The 19246-nt window shown below is 39.5% G+C and overlaps 2 protein-coding genes across 5 annotated transcripts; both read left to right on the top strand.

Moving 5' to 3' along the window:
• The first annotated feature begins 653 nt into the window (after positions 1-653).
• On the top strand, positions 654-7627 carry cdk5rap3 (CDK5 regulatory subunit associated protein 3). Of its 2 annotated transcripts, none has more exons than XM_022742781.1 (14): positions 654-714; positions 1103-1148; positions 2042-2173; positions 2859-2959; positions 3146-3194; positions 3505-3683; positions 3865-4001; positions 4269-4413; positions 4685-4792; positions 5109-5190; positions 5299-5387; positions 6567-6772; positions 6927-7098; positions 7359-7627. In XM_022742781.1, exons 1-14 carry the CDS (start codon positions 712-714, stop codon positions 7422-7424), a joined length of 1515 nt encoding a protein of 504 aa, XP_022598502.1. In that variant the 5' UTR covers positions 654-711; the 3' UTR covers positions 7425-7627. The 2 variants fall into 2 exon arrangements, with proteins under 2 accessions (XP_022598502.1, XP_022598500.1); XM_022742779.1 differs by lacking the exon at positions 654-714 and adding an exon at positions 727-826.
• A 995-nt stretch (positions 7628-8622) lies between these two features.
• On the top strand, positions 8623-18892 carry nfe2l1 (nuclear factor, erythroid 2 like 1). Of its 3 annotated transcripts, none has more exons than XM_022742486.1 (6): positions 8623-8786; positions 9790-10613; positions 11725-11913; positions 14663-14752; positions 14850-15008; positions 15351-18892. In XM_022742486.1, exons 2-6 carry the CDS (start codon positions 10056-10058, stop codon positions 16728-16730), a joined length of 2376 nt encoding a protein of 791 aa, XP_022598207.1. In that variant the 5' UTR covers positions 8623-8786; positions 9790-10055; the 3' UTR covers positions 16731-18892. The 3 variants fall into 3 exon arrangements, with proteins under 3 accessions (XP_022598207.1, XP_022598204.1, XP_022598205.1); XM_022742483.1 differs by having other exon boundaries at positions 11692-11913; XM_022742484.1 differs by lacking the exon at positions 8623-8786 and adding an exon at positions 9612-9684 and having other exon boundaries at positions 11692-11913.
• The last annotated feature ends 354 nt before the right edge of the window (positions 18893-19246 follow it).

Here is a 19246-nt window from a genome sequence, read left to right as displayed (position 1 = left end):
ATCATTCACAGTGGTAAAAGTACTCAGATCCTTTACTTTACTTAGGTATTTTTTACATTCAAAACATAAACAGAAATGATAAAATACGATGCATTGTTATAATTAAACTACTCAATAGTAGGCTATATAGCATTATTTAAGTTATTTTTATTGTAAAAATGCCAATCATTTAATGGTTCCATTCTCTTATAAGTAAGAATTTACTGCTTTTCCATGTCTTAAAATCCACACACAGAGCAATAAATGACTGTTATAAATAAAATGGAAAAACAGTAATAACAGGAACTGAGGAGACACTATCGTGAATCTCATAAATGTGCAATGAGGAAACACCAAAGAAATGAAAACAAAGATAAAGATAGACTGATAAAGAGAAAATATTCAAATACTAAAAGAGATGAGATATATTGAAGTGAGTTAAACCAGAAATGAGAAGTAGGCCATTTAAAGGAAAACGATCCAGGAAATAAAAACATAGATATATAGATGTAAATAAATGAAATAAAATAAAATAAAATGACTTTGCCTTGCCTTAAAACAACGACATCGCCCTCTGCTGACTATTTTAAGAAGTGCAACAAATCATATTGACCAATCAACTGCAGCTACCAGTATAGTGAAATGTCATTGGTCAATTTTTTTGCTGACTGTAACACCGCCTCCTCCTATTGGCTCTCCTTTTTGTAACGTGTCGTAAACAGTGAAATCCGGATGGTAAGAATGATTTTGGATGTAAACCTTTTAAACAAACATATTATAAACAAACGTATTTTATTATTAAGCCATAAAACATCTTAGAAGCAAATAAAGTGAAGAGACAATGGAGGTAAGCTGAAATAACCGCTGCCTCACTCGGTTTTAATCAGCCTGCTAGCTAACGTTAGCTGGTTGTCACACAGTCAAAGTACAGTTAAATGAAAAATAATCACTTTCAGAAATTAGTAAAGATAATAGTTGTTATTGTGCTGTTAGCTGTGATGTGTTTTTGTTATCAGTCGAGCTGAAGAATATACAGTTTTCTCCCTGCGATTGGTACAGCTGGAAAATATGGAATAAATAGTAAATAACTTATGTTTTTTTTGCGGTCTTCACACTTCAACAGAATATTCAAAACCTTCCCATCGACATTCAGACCAGCAAGCTTCTGGGTAAGGCAAAACACACGATGACAAAACGGCCTTTTTTAATGTATTTATTCTGTTTTGAATCTATGTCAAACATATAAAACATGATATTAAAAAAAGCTAGTAGTAGTATATATGCACGTATACACACACGTGTACATGGAGCATATACTATACTATACTATATGTACACATATATGCTAAATAAGTTAAATCGGATTTAAGTAAAACGAAGACAACAATAGAAAATCACAACTTTATACTTCAAGATAGATAAATAAAAATCTTGTATTGGAAAATCCTGCATGGGTCCCCACATCTTTGGATTTTCCCTTTAATCCAAGTGTTAATTTTCCCACAGATAACAAGCCCTTTAGCCATCAACTAAGATAAAGCTTTAGTGGATATTTCAAGCACTGCTGTGCTGATGACAAAAATATAGCACTTTTTCTTCCCAAAGGAATATCATAATTAACAATATGAGTACCACTGACTTAGAGAAATGTTTGCATTGGTCTTGTTTAACTTGCTTGAAGTAAAATAGGTTCTCATTAAGCATTTAAACTTGTGAAACAAACAAATCTGTTTCTACTCTTTCTTGTTTCTTCTCCAATATCATTATTTCAAGCAAATCTTTTACTTTCTGATGAATCTCAGAAAAATGTCTTTACCTGTTTTACCTAAGGAATTATGTTGTGCTCAAACAAAATTAATGAAAAAAAAGTAAAGGACTGTTAATACCATGCATTATTGTAACTGTGTATGAATTAAGGACTTGTGTATCTTCTACAGCAGAACTATAACCAACACCTGCTATACTGATCCTGTACAGTTCTCACATGTTGCCTCCAATAGATTAGTCAAATAACGCCATAATCTAAAGATATTAATTCTAATGAATTATTCTCTGTCCACAGACTGGCTGCTGGATCGACGACACTGTAATCTGAAATGGCAGAGTGCAGTAAAAGGGATCAGAGAGAAGATCAATGCTGCCATCCAGGACATGCCAGAGAACGAGGAGATCAAGCAGCTTCTCTCCGGCTCCTGTAGGTCCCTTATACCCCAAGACTGTCACTGCCACAGAGCTAAGCATGCATTTTTATGAAACATAAATTACCACAGTTTTGAAGATATTCCCAGATTCCTCAGAGACACTTCTTACCAACTGGATAAAAAAAAAAAAAAGACAATAAGAAAATATCAATTTGTACTACAAATAAATTAACAGTCATACTTATACTTTATATTTTTTATTATGTTTTCTTGTATCATACAAAATACAGTAAAAATTATAGTAAAAGTTACAGGTGTGTGTGTGTGTGTGTATGTGTGTGTGTGTGTGTGTGTGTGTGTGTGTGTGTGTGTGTGTGTGTGTGTGTGTGTGTGTGTGTGTCTAACTGTTACTTTCCACTATTTTATAAAAATGTTGTAGATATGTAACTTCCAGGTAGAGTTGCAGCTTAGGTGTTAAATGATCGCATGGACCTTTTTCAAAGATCAACAGTGATTTATCTCTCAGAAAAACTAATGATTAAGTCTGTGACATGAATAAACTGATAACACACGAGAGGCACAAAGTAGGGCTAGATGAGCTGTATTAATATGTGTTTTGTTATATAATGTAGTATAATTATTGTGTACCTGTTAATTGCTAGTTGTTACCTGTCGTCCTCCTCTTCCTCTGTATGAATGCTTATAAACTCACATACTTATGTTTGTTTGCACTGATAGACATTCACTACTTTCACTGCTTGAGGATAGTGGAGATACTGAAGGGAACAGAAGCTTCCTCTAAGAACATTTTCGGCAGATATTCATCTCAGAGGATGAAGGTGAGAGGAATCAGAAAAGCTTCTATTGTCTCACAGCATGTCACTCAGTCAGCCAGATGTTTATAATTAGTATCTCAAACCAAGTGGTGTGAGGAGATTTTTTTATAGCATGTTTCTCTGCTGTTAAAACTACTAAAACTCTTAAAATTTGGATTTGAATTGTGTTTTTGTTTGTTTTTGTTACAGGACTGGCAGGAGATTGTGTCCCTTTATGAGACAGATAATGTCTATTTGGGTAAGTTTAAAATAAAAAGCTATGTCTTATGTATTTATTATAGTATGACAGCATCTGCAAACACATTTAGACTTTTCATTTCTCATACTTTATATGGAAGGAAGTTATTTTGAGAAAGAAAAACTATTTTTGATTCAAATAACTATTGATATTCTCCTGGAAACCGGAAAATCTCATAGTTTTTGTTGCTGCTGCTCAGGTTATTCTTGCAATATTGTTATAGAATATGGGGGAGTAGCATCTGGCTACAAACAAATTAATTGCATGTACAGAATTCTTTAATACTAAAAAATCTGTTTGTATGACCCAGCGGAGGTGGCCAGCTTGCTGAGTCGCAATGTGAGCTACGAAGGCCCGGCTCTGAGGAAGCAGCTGGCCAAAGCCCAGCAGCTGCAGCAGGAGCTGAGCAGGCGGGAAGTGGAGTGCCAGAGCTCAGCCGCAGACCTGAGGGAACGATACTATGCTGCCTGCAAAAAGTATGGCATCACAGTAAGTGCAAACACATGCACACCAACTGGAGAATACTTAGACGCACACACTGACATCCTGCAAATAGTCAGAATCATACATTTTTATTAAAAGACGGATTACTGGCATGCTGATTGGTCAGACTCTTGCTCTCTGTGTAGCCATTCGTCATCCTGTTGCTTTACTTTTTTTCTTCTGCCAGGGAGAAAATGTGGCTCGTGAGCTTCAGGCTCTGGTGAAAGACCTGCCAGCAGTTCTTGAGGAAGTTGGGAAGGACTCAGCAAAATTAGAGGAGCAAATCCGACTTTATGCTGCTTTCACAAACTTTGTATGTGAGTGGTGAGTATATCATCAATGCCGTCACTCTGGCTTTTCCCTTTACTTTCCCTGCTTACACTGTGAAGCTCAGTGATATGACTACCACTGATTCAGCAAGCCCGTAAGAAGTTTCAAAATACAAATATATTTCTTAGTATACATACAAATCCCTCACAGCAGTCTAAATAAAGTGTAGAACTGTCGGTATAAAACAGTTATTTTAACTGTAAAAACCATGGGGATTTTTTTTATTTGTGGTCACATGAGCTCATATGTTGTTATTTGTAGGTCTGATCCAGTCTTGCCCATGCTGACATTGGCCCAGAAGAGAGGGAACACAACGTTTTATGAGTGGAGAACAGGGAAAGTCCCCGCAGTTGTTGACAGGCCAGTCGTGGACGATGCACCTCCTGATACAGTCACAGAGGACACGGTTAGTTTGACTGACTCTATATTGAGCATTGATCAGAGTCAAATTACAGAAACTTCCCATGTTTAATCCAAAGAAAAATCGCCTGAGTCAAATTTAGTTTTCTTCATTTATAAATTCTTCTTAAATCCATTTTATTATACAGTTCAATTTTCTGAATAAGCAAATTAACATGGTTTCTAAACAGATTTCAGTGTTACAGCCCCAGGACTCATGTGGCAGCTCAGTACTACCGACTGTGTGTTTCTGTGTTGTGTTTTAAAACCTGCTTCAGATCGACTGGGGCAACTTTGGCAAAGGAACAGACAGTGTGGGTGTTAATGCTGGCATCACAGTTGAGGATGGTATAGACTGGGGTATCAGTCTGGAGCCAACCTCTGAGGTATGACACCTCCACATACAGATACATATGCATTTTGTTCACCTTATATTTTTCAATTATTAATATCTGTCTTTACAAAAAGAATATATTTATAACTAGTTTACATTCAGTATTTATCTGTATTAATTACATTAAGTATTACATAGAGGTTTAAATGTCCAGTTTCTGCTTTAAATGGTATCCAAACTGTACTTAACGTACTTAATATTACTGTAATAATATACACTTTTATATAATTAACAGTGTTAAGGAACATCCAGTTTAAAGTTGGTAATCTTGCTCAAAAATACCAACATCCGTCTGTCTCCCTCAACAGGATGCTGGTGCAGGAGGTATCGACTGGGGTGACAGTGACGCTGCTCCCATAGAAATCGAAGTTGTAGATGTGGGCACAGACTGTGAGTTTTTTTTTTTTTTTAATCACCATTATGCCTCCAGCTAAACTTAACCACATGCTCAGCTGCTTGAAATGTGTGTTTGCTAAAGACGAGTGTGTCATCTTGTAGGTCCTGAAGGCGTGGCAAGGGGCGAGGACGCTTTGACTCTACTGGAGAACTCTCAGTCACGCGGCCAGTTCATTGATGAGTTAATGGAGGTAAAGAGTACGGTCATCAGAAGGGTGTAATTACCTCTCTAACCCTGTGTGTCCACTAATGTCATCAGAATTATGAATAAAACAAACAAAGATGTAAAAAAGCATACACACAACAGCTGCAACTAATAATTATTTTAATTGTCTACTAATCCAATTAATGTTTTTTTCATTATTTGTGCTGTAAAAAAATAGAGCATAGTAAAAATGTGCATAATGCTTGTCATATGATGTCAGGTTTTGTCCCACAAACTGTTAAAAATCCAAAGATGTTGAATTTACAGTGATACAGAAAAACAGTAAATTCTTACATTTGTAAAACTAGAACCAGTAAATATTTGATAAATGACTTAAAAAGATAACTTGATATCCCTCTATAATAAATGTAAAATTGATTTAAAAGAAAAAAACAAAATATTCTCAGATATGGATTGTGTGCTTTTGCAGATTATGATGACTAACAGTAAATGGGATTCTTAAAGTTGCCTCAATCAATACTTGTATATTAACAAGGGATCAAATGACTCTGCAGGTGAAAGGCTTGTGATGAACACAGATAATTATTGTCTGCATATGCAGCCACCTCAGCTCTGCAGAGCTTTGTGGTTCACTCTCACCACTCTCATAGTGTAGTTTTTAGTTGTGTTCGATGATTTTTTTTTTCAGCAAAAAAGCTTTAAAAATCCTCTGTATACTGCCTACCCAGTAGTTGACCAAACAGAGCTAAAAGGAGAGTGAAAATTGGACTTATATAAATCAGGTGGACACAGACACGCCTCCAAATGAATGATATTGTTTCTCTGTCTCTGTTGGATGTCTATGTAAGCTACTGTTCGCTAACAAGTATCCCGTATCAACTTAATAATGTGATACCATAACAGATTTTGTGTTTACAGCTCGTTTCTGCTGCCCCCAAGTGGCCAAAAAATCTGTTCATGCTCAGTAATCTTTTTGTGTTAGCAACTAAACATTTATATTTACATATGCAAATTCAAAGCCACAACAACTATGGGTTTGAAAGGAATTCACAGTGTATATTTTAACTTGCATTTGACAATCGCAGACTAAATAGGAATTAATTATTGTGGGGTTATAGGGTGTGGAGGCTGAACAGTCATTTATTTGATAGTATTTAAATCATCAATCACTAAGACATGACACTGGTTTCATATGTTGGTGCAGCTGGAAGTTTTCCTAACCCAGCGCATCAGTGAGATGGGAGATGAGGGAGATGTGGTTTCCATGAGCCAGTTCCAGCTGGCCCCTTCCGTCATCCAAGGCCAGACCCGAGAGCAGACCCGGGAGATGCTGTCTGAGGTGCAGGACCTTCTGGGCCGGCTCACCTCTCTCCGGATGCAGCACCTGTTTATGATCCAGGCCTCACCACGGTACACTACACATTTGTCATTGCACAGAATTTGATGAAACTCGAACAACAATGCAGAAATCTGGTATGGACAGAAGGGGAAAATCCTTGGTTTATTTCTATAATGTTACATGCGTCTTTTCTCGTTATTCATTATATATAATATATGTGTTTAGGTATGTTGAGCGTGTGTCGGAGGTGCTGAGGCAGAAGCTGAAGCAGGCAGATATCCTGGTGCTGAAAGGTGCCACAATGGCAGAGAAAAGGCAGGAAGCCCTGGAGGAGCAGTCCAGACTGGAGCCTCGTGTCGACCTGCTGGCAGGATGCACCCGGGAACTCCAGAAACTGGTATTGGATTACTGTTTCATTTTATTTATGTTTACAGGGTTGGTGATTCCCCAGCTCACTAGAATGAGAAGGTTGTGCAGCATTTTTCTCATCCCTAAGGGTTCAGTTAACATTGGGAGGCAGCTTAACTGATTAACTGAAAGGAATGTATACTGCACAGCACAACTTATAATTACTCTATGTTATACCTTGGAGGTTCTCAGTAGTATTGTGTATTATTACTGTTATTTCTGACTGTCAACTGTAATTTGTTTTTGCAGATCGAAGCAGACATTTCGAAGCGATACCACAGCAGGCCTGTCAACCTGATGGGGGTTAATATATAGTGAGCTTCACAGACACTCACAAAAAATATTTTGTCATGATCTACAAGGAGAAATAAAAGGAGTATTTAATTATAAGTCTTTTGTGTTCTTTACATTTTCTGGATTTAAATTTAAACATTTGATGTTTTACAGATCATTTAAGTTTTTTTAACAGAACTGTTTTGACAAATTAATAAATGGCTGACGTTGCTGGCCAAATATCAGTATCATTGATTTGTTTTCATGACTTTCAGTAACTTCTAATACTTACTAGACCTTTACTTTACTCGATTATTTCTGATTTAATTTACTTCATATTTGTACTCCACTACCACATTTCAGAGGGAAATATTGCACTTTTTACTCCACTACATTTATGTGACAGCTGGAGTTACATTGAAAACTTATAATAAGTTTACAAATACAGTACAATACTCTGAGGCCGCTTGTCATGTTTCAGATGTCTAGGAGTTGTTTTTCCACCAAATACATTTTTTTTAAACGGCAACCAGTCCTGACATCATACCTGCATACTTGCCTTATCTGCTCTCATTTGGTTGGCTTCTTGTCTGTGTTCGTCAGACTGTGTCCCTTCTGGTTTTATCATCTGTAATCTAATTTATTGTTAGCTTAACATTGTTTTATATTTACTGCCTGCATTGTACATGCATTCTAAGCTTCTTATCCTATAGTTCTGTGTCATGATTTTACATGTATGGTATTAATGGCTCATTTAACATCTTGCCAAGGAACATTGCTCTACAGATTGTCACGCCCCTTGAGGAAAAATATTTCAATGTGATACTGAGGATACAAAAAAAATTTACTTAACTTTTGGCTAATAGTGGCACTTTTACAGTGATGTTGATTAATGTGCATTATAAGGAAATATATAAAAAGAAAATGCTTATATCACAGTGTGCTGATTATATTAATGAAATACTTTTTTAATGTAGTTATCTACTTGTAGTCCTGAGTATTTTTACATTGTATTGGGAAGTAAAGGATTTCCACCGCTGGCTTTTTAAAATTTGTTTGGAATAAATAAAATGTAGTCAAGCGGCTGGTCCGACTGAATATGTTTTTAAAAAATTAGAGTTTATTGGTATAAAATATGTATAAAATGTTTAATATTACTCGTGCTGAAAGCTGATGAAAGCTTGCCACTAGAATGTTCTACGCATGCTCAGTGTGAAAGCGTGTTTTGGTGTCAAGCGGCGCTGCTAGGCTAGCCGGGCCAGCTAGCAATTTTGCAAGTCATGGTGGGCCATTCAGTGAGGAAAGGCTAAATCGGGCAGCACTGTGGAACTTTTAATGAAAACAGGATTTGAATCCTGGCATTAGCTGATAGCGGACTTTTGGGCATGGAGACACAGTTCATGCGTAAGTACCAAATCAAGAGGTTTTCAATTAACTAATGCGTTACAAGCCGCTACATGGATTGCACTGATTCGTGGTATTAGCTAACGTTAGCGGACCCGTAGATTAATAAGAAGTATTTATGTGCGAATGAATGGACATCGCAGAGTGTGTTGTTTAAGTTACTTTTCAAAGTAGTTGAATTGTTACGGTAGTTAGCAGCAAACTAGCTAACGAGGCTAGCACCGTGTAGGGTCAGACTTCCAATAGTAATTTAGAGTTTTCTTCAAGCCCCACCCACGGTGTATTTTTATTGGCTGGACTGGCTGGAGTCATGTGTCGTCACCGCGCTTGAGTCCTATGAATGGCTGAATAAACTGTCAGTCACCTTTTCACCACTTGTTGCCAGGGAGATTGTTTGATGCCAGTAGATAAATGCCAGTAGAGGTACCTGTCACTTTTTAGGGTAAACAGAGATGCAAGTTGACTAGCTGATGTGGCGACACCTCTTATTATTGCCAACAAGGCCATTATACGTGTATAATGGCTGTAGCCGGGCTCTCAAAACACAAGGTAGCCTCAGAGCTAACGTCGTAAGCGGCGAAGAGGAGGGAGGGACCCTGTCCGCCACCTAACGTTGTCGTTGGTGCGTGTGCTAGCCAGCCCAGCGAGCTTTCTCGACTCCCTCATTCACCTTCAGCAGCACCCACAAGAAGTAGTTGTCCTGTCAAGGGTGGGGTGATGCCTACTAAAGCTGTGTGTTCATCATCTCTTGTCTGCTGAATTTTCAAGAATGAAAAAGGCATTGCGCGGTGCGAGCCGACATCACTTCTCTAGTCTTGGGAGGATGGAGTGGCTGCAGTGGGCTAGCAAGTCCTGATTTCTTTTTAATTTTATTAACATGTGCTTAATGCAAATGTAGGTAGGTAAGACTTGTGTGTCTCAGGGCTGAAAGCAGCGCGATTATAATGTTGATGTAATATAGTTTGCAGCAGAGCAATAAAATGTCATGTCTTACTTTTGTCAGGAATGGGAAGATGAGAACCTTATGAAGAACAAAGCTCTGAGCACAAACTGGACTCGCAGAAGTGGAAACCCCATCTTGGATCCTAAATGCCTTTTAAACTTACAGAATCCTGTTGAAGACCCTGTCCCCTCACCATCTTTAACCACTTTTTATGCTCATGTATCCATCTCCATCTTCTAGTACTAGTACAGAAGTATTGATCCAAGGTAGTTGGCCCCGTTTTTGTTTTTATTTTTTACTTTCACCTTTTGTTCCTTTGTAAAGAAATGCTTTACCTGAAAAAGTACTTCACAGAGGGCCTGATTCAGTTCACCATCCTTCTGAGTCTCATTGGGGTGCGGGTGGACGTTGACACCTATCTAAGCAATCAGCTACCCCCACTGAGAGAGATCATCCTGGGCCCTAGCTCAGCCTACACCCAGACACAGTTTCACAACCTGCGCAACACGCTGGACGGCTATGGCATCCATCCAAAGAGTGTGGACCTCGACCATTTCTTCACTACTCGACGGCTGCTGAACCAGGTGCGCCAGCTGGATCGCCTCTCTGTGCCCAGTACCGAGCTCAACACCTGGCTAGTGCATCGTGACTCTGAGACTGTGGTGTCCGCCAGCAGCCAGTCCAGCCCCAGCATTACCCTGGACAATGGGGCCGGCCTAGAGGACGTTGACAACCCTGACGCTACCCCGGCCATGAGGGGAGGAAGTGGAGCACCTGAATCCACGTACAACCTGAACGCAGCGGACAGCAGCCTGGGAGCTGTGGCCCTCGAGGGCAACCAGGAGCAGGGCAGCAGGGATGGCAATGACGACCTCACCAAAGAGGTACTGCAGCTAACACCTGGGAAGCAACTGTTTCAAGGAGGGGGCAAACACCTCCTTGTGACAGTTGTTCAACACTGTCCCAAACCAGGATTTGATCATGCTTGATCATATTCATGTTAAAATAGACCCAGTAGTGAGAATTCAAATGTTAGGTTGTAAATACATGTTTTGAATGTCCTAACTAATCTTCCAGGTAAACAAAAATCAATTACATATTCAGAAAAATTCAAGTTTTTCTTCACGTAAGTTGCCTAATGACAACATAACAATCAATCTGATAGTGTTGTTTACTGTAAATAAGTTTCAGTAAAATTTTTGTTTCGTCAGCATAAAACACAAGTTAAGCATGTTCCAAAAAATGCAAAAAGTATAAACCCAGTTTATGTAAAATTACACACTGGTATCTTTCCTGGTCCACACCCCTGGTCTTTCTATCAGTGTCAGATATTTTTAGTCAAACCAGTTGAGTCACATTGACTACAGCTGTGATTCTGGTCACATTTAATGTTGTCCATTAGAGTGTAACTTTTAAATGCACAGCAAATAGTTATCTTCCTTAATTTACTCTCTTAAAACAGCACCAAAGAAACGATAGCTATGCTATTTTTAGTTGTTATATATTAGCAACATTTCTATGTATAGTAGTTTATTGTTAGTGGTTATTTTCTCTATTTGTCTTTTATCTAAGTTACTTTAGAAAACTTGCAAAGAATGGCTTTATTGATGCAGTGGAGTAATGGGTCATTCTTGTGCTGTAATACACCGAGACTTCTATCTGATCACATGATAACCACCATGCCAAAGTGTGTATGTCATGGTTACATCATCTGACCATATTTCTGTTACATGATCTGCCTCTCTCCTTCTAAAATAACCCACTCGAATGGAATCAAAAGCCAGACTGCTTATATAAAAGATAAACAGTATAAGTGCTAGCTTATTAACATAAAAAAGTAAATATTTTCAGCTATAAAAATGAATTAGAGTTCAGTACAGTAAATGCCTACCCAATACATGGTTATTAAAGTAACTTTTCTCTACAGGGCCATTTTTCAATGGTTGCTATATGTTTTTCTAGGACATTGACTTGATTGACATCCTATGGCGACAGGACATCGACCTTGGAGCAGGGAGAGAAGTGTTCAACTACAGCAACCGTCAGAAGGAGAGTGAGGAGGAGAAGCCCAACCCACAGGAGAACAAAGACGGGAATGAGGAACAGGAGAGCTGGAGAAATGGAGTAAACCTACAAGGGGCGCAGCCAGTGGACGGGGAGACTGGAGAGAGTATTCCAGAGCAGGTTGGTAGACTTAACGGATCTTCATATCCTAGTGTTTTGTCCAGTGGGAGGTGGTACATTTTACTGCCTTATGCTTCATAAGAACAAAATGGAAACCTGGGAGCTGCACACTGGTGATAAAAGATTTTTTTTTTCCCTACTGAAAATGAGGTTTTACTCGTGGAGATATTTCCAAGTAGTTCATTTTCAACTAAAACAGTGTGGACTGAGAAAAAGGATTCACCATAAAATTGCTCAGTTTGCGTATAATAGTGTCATCTCGTGTCGATGACTTAGGTCTCAGATAATGAAAAGTGAGATAAAGAAAATGAAGCTGTTGCAGTTTGATGCAGACACTTTTTTAAAAAGCTGTACACAAGCTGATTTTAACAAGTTGCTTTACAACTGCATTACATTTATTTCAGGAATTAACATCCAAGTGAAGTTTTCAGTGGACCACTGGTCATTGAGAATCTCCAGACCCAGTAACATATCAATGTAATCATGAAAACACTTGCACCACATCCAGTGCTGGTATCTGTGGTATTCATGGTATCTGTGGCATCGGTAATGTTTTTCTGATTAAGAAGCACAGGCTTTAAAAACTGTTCTCCTTTTGATATTGTATTAGAACAGTGACCACAGTAGTTGAGCATCAACTAGGCCAATACACAGAGTATTTTTCAACAGTACAAAATATTAATAATGTAAAAACTTAGGTCTGTTTAGGACACATAAGTAAAATAGACTTTTATTAAGACATAAAACAGCAACAAGGACCGTGAGATTTGGAAACAGGATTGTCAGAATGATGGATGCTGTCACATACAGCAGCATACACATCCTGTGTGGTTACACACAAAATCTAGTGTTAGCCCATTGTCTTCAGTTCGTTTGGGCTGGTGTGAAAGCTGTCAATCGAACCCTGGTGTGGTCTAAACAACAGCACCAACCCACATCCAAGCAGACTCTGGTGCGGTTTGACAGAAGAGATCTGATTTTAGCTTGAATTCATAAGCTAAACTACCATTGAATCCATCTGCTCATCAAAAACTGTTAAGAGAGGGATCTCACAACCTGTATAGGGTTGTGAAGTGTGTGATGCCACTGGTTTCAGAAGTGTTTTTTCCCCATTTTGTATTCCCATTTCAGTTTTTACTTAAAGCGATATCCTCAATGTTACTGAACATAGAAACACGGGACACTCCCCGATCCAATAGGTTTATGCTATGGCCTCCAGTTTTAATTGCTTCAGCTTCATCACTAAGAAATCACATTTTATCCAAAATTCTAGCATCATGGAAGGTCTAAATACTACAATACCCATAAGTTTCCAGTTAGAGGTGTGAATAAGAGCAGCAGTGAATTGAAAACTCTTCATCGTTGCAGTCGTTAACAAAATACGGCACCATTGTTGTTTAATTCGTCCAAAATTGGCCCAGAATTTTAAAGCGAACTGATTAAGTTTTCTCATCACTTTTATCTTCTGCATGTAACTCTGTGATTGGATGCTTCTTGCTTTAATGCACATCGGGAGTTGTAGTTCACGTCTGCCTCAGTTTTTATGTACACAGGCCTTTAACTGTTGATCAAATAACCAGATATTTTCGAACGCAGTTGTTTAATCTTTTGTACTGATGATTTAACCAGAAGAGTTGTATGCTGATCCCAGCTGTAGATGTGCTCCAACTGTGAGTAACGTAACATTGTCCATGGGAAAAATGACTGGGAATTTTCCAGAAATACGGAACCAGGGGTTCCCAAAATAACTCCTCTGACTTAGCAAGTCCATAAGCGTTGTGTAGCCTATATTTATATAAGATCAGCACATCATCACATGAGTGCAGGGAGTTTTCCTGATAAATCAGAAAGTGAAAATGAGCCTGAGCTTGTGTCCTGCTCTGTGTACTGTAGCTGTTCTCCTTTTAAAACTGAGTGAAACACAGTAACTATGCTCCCATAATGTTATGCTACAAATAGCCTGTTTTTTGGCACTATTATGGTATACAAAGTTCAGTGGCACTCCCGGCTAATAATGCTCATAATCAGTTATTTCTTCATCAGCTCTTTTTGACACCAGAGAAGATAAATACACCCATAGCCAACTGTAACACACAGTAAAGGGCAGCACGTGGGCTCGTGTTGCACAGCTGATGATGCTGGACAGTCCCCAAAACTGTCACCTGTCAGTCCCCTCTCTGTATCAGTGTGGTTCCCTTTGGAAGAATTATGTATAACTTGAGGAAAGCCTCTATGAAATGTTATAGAGTTCAGAGTAACCTGCTAGATTTCATGGAAACAGCTTATCTAGTTGCTGAGAGTGTATGTTATAAAGGCTGTATAAAATGTTTAGTGTCTTTGTTGTTGTTTTTTAAATTTTTTAATTCCTCTGTTTTAGGAACGTGCTTGCATGTTGATTAAATGTATCTATATCTTTTATTGGACACCCAGGGAATGTGCTTCATATGAGTTATTGTCAAGGGGAATGGTACATGGTTTGTTTTTGGAGCATTTTGTTCTGTTTTCATTTTGTCTTATGTATGTGTCTGTGTTTCCTTTCGTTAGGTTGTATTTAAAAAGAAAAGAGTTACCTGTCAGTCCATATGACTTCATGCTTCCAACTCTTGGTTCCTTTGTAAAAAGTCAGTGTGACCATAAACCAGACATTAATTAAAACACAACGATGTATCTAATGAGCAGGTGTGAAAGCACCTTAAAAGAATCAGTACTTCATATAATACTAATACACCACTTTTCTGTCGTTACCCAGCTCCCAGGTCTTGGCTCACAGACTTCACTGTCTCTACAAGAATGTTTGAGGCTGTTGGAGGCCACTTTCCCTTTTGGAGAAGAATCTGAGGTAAGAGCATAATAACCTATTACTATATTATTTGATGTGGAAAAACTACAGTAAAATTATCAGTGTTTTTATTAATGTGTTTAACGTTTTCAATCAGTTTCCAGCTCCAGTCGTCACCCCAGAAATAGCAGTTTCCAATGAAGAAGTTCCTTCTACATCTCAGGGCCTCCCTCTGGCACCACAGCTGCCCGCAGCAGAGCCTCAGTTAGACCTGGAGCAGCAGTGGCAAGACATCATGGCCATCATGGAGCTACAAGTATGTCCCTTCTTTTTAAAATTCAGCATCTTCAAATCTTGAGATGTAATTTTTCATCCTCTTGATAGTAGTTCTTATGTGAAAACTGACAAAATTAGATCCAAAACAAAAGCGTCAAGTGTTTTTAGAATAGCAATAAAAATCACTATGAAAAGTCTTTCATTTTAGGGTAAAAGCTGTTATGGAAGTATGAAAAAATGGCCACTTTAATGAGTCAAATAATTTAGCCTTTTAAAGAAAAGGAAAATAGCGATTTGTCTCATAATTATTTTGCACAAAAATGTGCCTTATAATTTGAGAAATATATGAAGATTTCCCTTAACAAAATCTTCCTGTTCGAAGGCAATGGAAGTGAACAGCACTTCGCTCCCCACCAACTCCAGCAGTGTTAGTGGCACAAGTGAGACAACCGAGTCCAGCACTGCGGGAAACTTTGGACTTTCTACTCGCTCAACACCGATAAACCAGGATGTCAGTCTTCACCAGGCCTCCCTCCCCAGCTGCAGCCAAGACTTCCCCCAGATTTTCAGCCCGCAGTTGGACTCTGTTAGCATCACCCCAAGAACCACCATGCTCAGACTTTCCTCCAGCAACTCCTCCAACATCAACTCCACATTTGGAGCTACTAACCTGACTGGGATCTTTCTCCCACCTCACATTAACAGCTCCAGCAGCAACATCACATCCACACCTATCCTGCCTGATCCATTCAGCACCTTGCTGGAGGAGTCCATGCTGGATGAGATCAGCTTGCTGGACCTTGCCATGGAGGAGGGCTTCAGCCAGGCCCAAGCGTCCCAGTTGGAGGATGAGCTTGACTCAGATTCTGGTCTTTCCCTGGACTCCAGCCACAGCCCGGCCTCGCCGAGCAGCTCTGAGACATCTTGTTCCTCTGCAGCTTCTTCCTCCTCAACATCTGCCACCTTCTCAGAGGAAGGAGCTGTGGGATACAGCACTGACTCTGAGGTAGCTACTGTGGAGCCAGAGGAAGGTGCTGTTGGGGGTTATCAGCCCGGATACAGTAAGCTCTGCCGTATGAGCTATCAGGACCCCTCCCAGTTCCACAGCCTCCCTCAGCTTGACAGCATCAGCCACAATCATACTTACAACCTGCCGCTTTCCTCTACGTTCACTGAGCACCCAGAGCTCCCCATTTCAACTGGGAAGAAAACTGTACGTGACAAACAGAGCTCAAAGCTTCAGCCTGCTCAGGACTTGCTCGACAAGCACTCCAGTCGCGATGAACGCCGAGCCCGGGCCATGAAAATCCCCTTCTCCAACGACAAGATCATCAACCTGCCTGTAGAAGAGTTCAACGAGCTTCTAGCCAAGCATCACCTGAGTGAAGCCCAGCTGGCCCTCATCCGCGACATCCGCCGGCGTGGCAAGAACAAGATGGCGGCGCAGAACTGCCGCAAGCGCAAGCTGGACACCATCATAAACCTGGAGCAGGGCGTCCAAGACCTGAGGCGCGACAAGGCCCGGCTGCTCAAGGAGAAGATGGAGTTTATCCGCTCCATCCGGCAGATGAAGCAGAAAATGCAGAGTCTGTACCAAGAGGTGTTCACTCAGCTACGGGACGAGGAGGGCCGGCCCTATCCTCCCAGCGAGTACTCGCTCCAGTACAGCGCTGACGGCAGCGTGCTGATCATGCCCCGCGGCATGACGACTGCTGAGCAGAACCGTAAGCCCGAGAAAAAACAGAAAGACAAAAAGAAGTGAGGGGGACAAACTGCTGTTTATTCTGTCACTTTGCTAAATCAATAAGAAAGATTTCTGCAAATGCAAGAGAAATGTCCTTTTTTCCTTTAAGAAGATTCTGGTGAGTAGAAAAGTGGCATTGTTGACTACTCTTCCTGCATTAGTTTCTCCCTTTTCATTCTGTTCCTACATGTTTTTTCCTGGAAAAACTTCGAAGCAGAAGTAGCTCTTCGTTTGAGTACTGATATTTCATTATTTAGACGGGGGGAAAACAATAAGCGAGGAGGAGAAGAGGGATATAAAAGGACATAAAAAGAGCTATTAGAAAAATTTTAGCTGCTCTTGATCCTTTTGCACCAAACCACTGAGGATGGAGATTTGTAGGGTAAAAGAAGGGACTGGTACCGAGAAAAGTGGGAGTAAAAGAACACTGTCAACAAGGATGGTTGGAATACCTATGCACTGAAGGTTTTAAAGGACTATCAGCTCACATCCCACCCTGGAGACTTTTAGTGATTTTCATAGTCACTGAAGCTTTTAAGTTGCAAATCTTCAGGCAAAGAACAGCGTCGATGGTTGTGAGAGTTTAGATACCAAAGGTTAAAGGAAGTCCATCATTTTAGGATGCCATTAACACCGATACTAACCAAAGGTTGTATGGTGCACCTCACTCAATCTGAATACATCTTAAATGCTCAAACACTGCACTCTGATTCTGTAGGTTTGTGTAACAAATTCCCAGTTTTTGAGGCAGTTTGTGAGTGGCATCTAAGTTCAGAAGGCCCTGAAGAGATTGGGTTTGATGAAGGAGGAGGAAGGAGGAGGATGTTGAGATGAGAACGAGTCAGAGGCTGTTGTGTTCCCGGGTCGGCCGCTGCTAAAAAGAGGCCTGGAGGTGAAGTCCTGTGAGAGGAGGAGATGGATGTTTTTTAGGGAGGAGGCACACTGCATTGCAAAATGTATCAGCTTCCTTATAAATTATACATAGCACTGTAATTTGTCTTTAAAAGGCTTGGCTATATGCATTTTGCCGTGTCTGTCGCTATTCCTTCGCTGCAGGTTTAAATACGGGAGCTGCGTTAAGGAGAGGCTCTTATTAACTGTTCATAATCTGTAGTATAAGCAAGGTTATAGGTCTAGCCACATCAGCTTTACATTAAAAGTCTACACCCTCTTTGTTGATTTTTGAAAGCCTGTAATCACAAGAGAATTTAAAGAAATTGTGATGAGCCCGGAGCTCCAGAGAGTACTGTACGATTACCACCGACTCCAGGCTGTTACAGATCAAAGCTATGGATTATCTGTTGGTTTTCTTTCTCCTCTTGGATGCCCCGTTTTAAGCATTAACTTGAAACAGGCTCAGTTGTCGCTGTGGTGTAGCGATATCCCTTTTAAGTAACTTATTTGCCAACGCTACCCAATTGAAAGCCACTTGAGGCGATTTTTTTTAAACTGCTGTAAAGCCGAGTTGTTTGGCTTAAATTATTATGAGTCCTATGTTTTTAAGTTTTTGTGTTGATAACAAAGTGAGCCGAGTTGTTACATGAGATAAAAGTTACTTGGATGCGTGAACTGATGGTGTGTGTTGTGGCCACTTTGATTTGAATGCCTTTATTTCACGATATCATTATCTTCACTTTAAAAAGGTTTTGAGAACTGAAGAAAAATGTTCTCAAAGTAGAAGTGCTATTACTTGTCTATTTGAATGAAGTTCGTCAGTACATGTGTTACATCACCCTCTGTAAAAAATTAAAAAAAATTTAAAAAACAAAAATAGGTCAGTTGTTGCAGCTGAGATAGCAGTTAGGCTAGAATATTTACAAGAGGCTGAACAGAACTCGCAACATTATGATGTCCAAAAAAACTTGTTTTTGAAAGGAGAAATGTCCTCATTACATGTGATCTTCAGGCATGAAACTCTGGTTAACATTCACTTCAGTGTAACCCAGTGCAACACCAACTATTTAGTACTGCTACTACTTAGTGCACTTTTTTTTGTCTGTCTTGTTATGTAAATATTTTCATGTTTTGTGTTTGTCATGATTTATGAAGTTTGTCAAATGTCTCCATAACAGTCTCACCCACTGCTTTGAGTTTGGATGTAGTTCCCTGTTTTGAGATATTTGCTGGCAATCAAGAATTGTTTTTATTGATTAATAAAGTGTTTTTATTTTCACCTGTGACTCTTGTGTTCTAGTTGTCATGAATGGTTCATGTCGTACTGTACGACACGGGCTCGGTCCAGACAACTTAGTGGTTTAACATCGGTCCATGTTTCAGATTTTTGTGGAGTTTTAATCTGCAAAGTATATCCGATGACACAAAAAGCCTCAGGGTCATGAATAAGCAAAACTGGGTAAATAGAGCTGCAACAATTAGCCAATTATTCAGTTAGATGATTGACAGAAGAAAAATCAGCAACAACTGTTCAAGTAATTTCTTAAGCAAGAAATACCAAACATTTGCTGTTTCCAGGTTCTCAAATGTGAAAATGTGTTCCTTATCCTTGTGTTGCATGAGAGTAAGTTTAATATTTA

This window comes from Seriola dumerili, unplaced genomic scaffold (assembly GCF_002260705.1).
Source record: "Seriola dumerili isolate Sdu_G_001 unplaced genomic scaffold, Sdu_1.0 BDQW01000068.1, whole genome shotgun sequence".
Classification (NCBI taxonomy): domain Eukaryota; kingdom Metazoa; phylum Chordata; class Actinopteri; order Carangiformes; family Carangidae; genus Seriola; species Seriola dumerili.
This window is presented reverse-complemented; position numbering and strand designations above follow the sequence as displayed.